The sequence below is a fragment of the Micropterus dolomieu genome, linkage group LG11, assembly GCF_021292245.1.
Source record: "Micropterus dolomieu isolate WLL.071019.BEF.003 ecotype Adirondacks linkage group LG11, ASM2129224v1, whole genome shotgun sequence".
Classification (NCBI taxonomy): Eukaryota; Metazoa; Chordata; class Actinopteri; order Centrarchiformes; family Centrarchidae; genus Micropterus; species Micropterus dolomieu.
The window spans coordinates 22,929,319-22,933,377 of NC_060160.1; the positions used below are offsets into that span (position 1 = coordinate 22,929,319).

Genomic DNA, 4,059 nt, shown 5'->3' on the forward strand with positions numbered 1-4,059 from the left:
GTGCTGATGGTCCTGGAGTCAGAGACATGTTTTCCCAGCTTCACGTGCTGCTTCCTGTCCATCTGAGAGAGCTTGTCCTGCAGCAGGGCTGGGATGATGGTGTTAAAAGCAGAGCTGAAATCCACAAACAGGATCCTGGCGTAGGTTCCTGGGGAGTCCAGGTGCTGGAGGATGTAGTGAAGGGCCATATTTACTGCTTCATCTACAGACCTGTTGGCTCTGTAGGCGAACTGCAGGGGGTCCAGGAGTGGGTCTGTGATGGATTTAAGGTGGGACAACACAAGGCATTCAAAGGACTTCATAACCACAGATGTCAGGGCGACGGGTCTGTAGTCGTTTAGTCCAGTGGTCCTTGGTTTCTTGGGGACAGGGATGGTGGAGGAGGCTTTGAAGCAGGCTGGCACATGGTACGTCTCCAGTTAGGTGTTAAAAATGTCTGTGAACACTGGAGATAGCTGATCAGCACAGTGCTTCAGGGTGGATGGGGAGACAGCCCAGCTACTTTGCCGGGTTTCTGCCTCCTGAAAAGACCGTTGACTTCCCTCTCTGTGATGAAGAGAGGTGAGGAGGGGGTGGAGCTGGCCAGCTCTGAGGAGGGAGGGGAAGAAGTGGTGGACTGAGGCTGAAGCTGAGCGGAGGGTTCACGGGGATGGTGTCCGATTGACTCTCAAAGCGGCAGTAGAACTGGTTCAGCTCATTTGCCAGGGGAGAATCATTTATAGAGGGAGGACTTTGGGTTTATAGTTTGTGATCTGTCTAAACCCCCTCCAGACAGAAGTGCCGTTGTTTGCAGAGAACTGGTTCTTTAGTCTCTCTGAGTACAGTCGTTTAGCTTCTCGCACCTCCCTGCTAAACCTGTACTTTAACGCCCTGTCACCACTCCTAAATGCCTCCTCCTTTTCGTTTAGCTGTGAACCAGGGTTTGTCGTTGTTATAACTCACCCTGGTCCGTGTTGGAATGCAGCTGTCCTCACAGAAGCTGATGTAGGACGTCACAGCCTATATAAACTCATCCAGATTGTTGGTAGCATTCTTGAAAACATCCCAGTCAGTGCAGTCCAAACACACCTGGAGGTCCTCAACAGCAGGAAAAAACATTCCTATAATAGACTCCAACATTATTTCAACAAACTCAAGTACAATATTTGTCATCAAATGTAGCATGCTAACATTGGCTAATTAGCATTGGACACAAGTACAGCTGAAGCTGAATGGATGACACGTCAATGGATAACCAGATTTTATCTCAATTTAATATCAAAATGAAGCTCCTGTGGACAGTTATGATCAACATCTGAAACACTTTCTCACTCCACATTTGGCAGCATGCTCAAGACCACTCGTTGTTTATGAACACTAAAGGTAGGTTGAGGATATTTAAAATGGTCATATTATGCAAATTTTCAGGTTCAAAATCCTATTTAGGGGTTGTACCAGAACAAGTTTACAGGGTTTCATTTTCAAAAAACACCATATTTTTGTCATACTGCACATTGCTGCAGCTCCTTTTTGTGTTTAACGCTTTGTTTTAGCTATGGAGTGATACATCTCACCTCTACAAGACCTTTGCTGGGAGCACATGACAGAGGTGTACTAGCTGCTGTTGGATTTTGTCGCAGCAGCCTCTGAAGCCTGGGGCGCTCTGCCCTGGGCTGTGAGGGGTCAGAGGGTCACGGCGAGAGGGACTGGGATCTTGGAGAGACTCTCAATATGAAGAGCAAGCCCTGCTTGGGATGAGATTTCCAAGGGCAACCGGTTGTTTTTTGTGGGTTTGAGAGAGAGACATGGAAGGTTTTTCCATTTTATGTTCACTTGTTACTGACTGCAGCTTTAAAGCCACTATAATCAATATATTTTTCATTAACAATGGATCAAATGATCATGTGTTAAGGATGTATATGCTCATAGTCACAAACTTACATACAATAGGCCTAATCTGCAAATCTAAAGATCTGCAGTTTAACCTCTTTTAGCTCCCAGTATTGTTTTTTCAAGTCATGCCCCAACAACGACAGATCTTCACAGAGAAAGTGGTGAGGATGAAGGTCACTGTGTTATATGTCAGCCTTTGTGAGTAACCATGTCTTTCTCTCTGCTCTTTGATTTATGAGTAGATCTCACAGGAAGTTTTATTGGCTCAAACTCAAAAAGTATAAAACAACATCCTGAATCTTCTCTTCTGTCTCTGCTGTGTTATTTTCAGGTGTGTTTCACACACGTGCCTCATCTCATATCAGAAAAGGTAATCAGCTCTTTATGCACGGTTGTCTTTAACGGTTTAAATGCTCTAATAAAATAAAATAAATTATTTAAAATTCAGGACAGTAAAAGGATGCCAGAGTCACAAAGCTTTGACATTTGAGGTGTTTAAGAAGAAGAGGCCACAGCAAGAAGATGTGGAAGATGTAAGACGTCTTCCAATGTCTCTGCAGAGAGTGAGATGAGTGACTCTGTGAGATGCAGCTTTATTTTTACAAGTTTTAGTTTTTCTTATTGTGGATTCACAGTGACGGCAGCTTCTTATAAATGTCTTCTTTACTTAAGCGCCCTGCAACTTATTTGGTTTCAACTTAGCATTATGCAGTATATAGCACTGCATTGTGGACAGGCAGAGAGCACTCATTTGTTATCAATGTAAATTACTCAACAAAAAATCTTCACAGCTTCCAAATGACCCCAACATTTTCAAATGAAGGTTGCGGTGAAGCGGGAAGCTTTGAGCAGCTTGAATGAACTCATTTTTTGTTCAAAATCCGTAGTGAAACAAGGAAACAACAAGTTTGCTGAGCGTCCACACATCAGCCAAGTGTTCCTGTTTGTTCACGTCTACAAAGTCTTCTCTTTCTCAAGTTGCATATGAAAGTCTCACTTTTCCACCGTGTCTGTTTCTTGCAGCCGCTCTGAGAGTCCTTCCCAACAGATCCCAGTTCTTTCAGTACGAGTCTGTCTCTCTGAGCTGTGGGCAGCAGGGAATCTCTTCTGAATGGAGCGTTAAGAGGAACACATCCAAAGACAGAAATGAAGAGTGTTTCAAATTCTGGGGAAGAAAAAATGAATCCCACTGCTTCATCGCTGACCTTTACCCTACAGACACTGGAGTGTACTGGTGTGAGTTTGCAGCAGGAGAGCGCAGTGAAGCCGTCAGCATTACAGTGACCCGTACGTTTACACATTTACCTCCATACGACCTTCTGTGAGCGACACACAAGGGTTGTTGGTCACCATGACTGATGCAAATTCTCAAATGCGGTTTGGGGGAATCCAGTTAAAGAAAGAAAAGCAGTAGTATATTTTGTACATTTAAATGCTTCTAACAAGCCTTTTGGGTTTTTCCTGACTAAAAACGTCTTGTGGTGAAGCAGTCAGTGACTGTCGTCTCTAAGTAGCACAGATGGACAGAGCATAACGCTGTTATGAGGCCACAAAAAGTCTCAACCTGCCTCATCTTGAGTTGTTATTGTAAGGATACGACACTTGTCCCTCAACTATTTCTTCTGTTTGTATGTCCCACAGTGTGCACTGTACGGCATCAACTGATTCAAAAAACGCATTACACTGGCCCAAAATAATGTTATAAATGATCATGTGTAGACTTCTTAAAGCTTTGCGAGCTCCAAAAGTCCTTGTTTTTCTGCCTGTCTGTCCCTGAGGTGGCTTTGTGATCCTGGACAGTCCTGTCCTTCCTGTGATGGAGGGAAACAATGTGACTCTGAGCTGCAGAAACAAGAAGTCCTCCTCCTCCAACCTCATAGCTGATTTCTATAAAGATGGGCTTCTCATCAGGAGCAGCTCTACAGGAACCCTGACCATCCACAGTGTCTCTAAATCTGATGAAGGACTCTACAAGTGCAACGTGTCAGGAGCTAAACAATCATCAGACAGCTGGCTGACTGTCAGAGGTGAAAACACAACTACTGATTTATTTTCCAACTAAGGCTCATACATTTTATTTCAGGGGATGTAATGTGAAGTAAAACATGCGAATGAAAAGTCATTCAGCATTATAATTCCATATTTACACAGTTGAAGCTGTGTTTACAATATGAAACTGATTTCCAC

The 4,059-nt window shown here is 43.8% G+C and overlaps 1 protein-coding gene across 1 annotated transcript; it reads left to right on the forward strand.

The window, feature by feature from the left end:
• The first annotated feature begins 1,997 nt into the window (after nt 1-1,997).
• On the forward strand, nt 1,998-3,934 carry LOC123979436 (sialoadhesin-like). The gene is made up of 3 exons (XM_046063352.1): nt 1,998-2,070; nt 2,896-3,159; nt 3,651-3,934. Exons 1-3 carry the CDS (start codon nt 1,998-2,000, stop codon nt 3,932-3,934), a joined length of 621 nt encoding a protein of 206 aa, XP_045919308.1.
• The last annotated feature ends 125 nt before the right edge of the window (nt 3,935-4,059 follow it).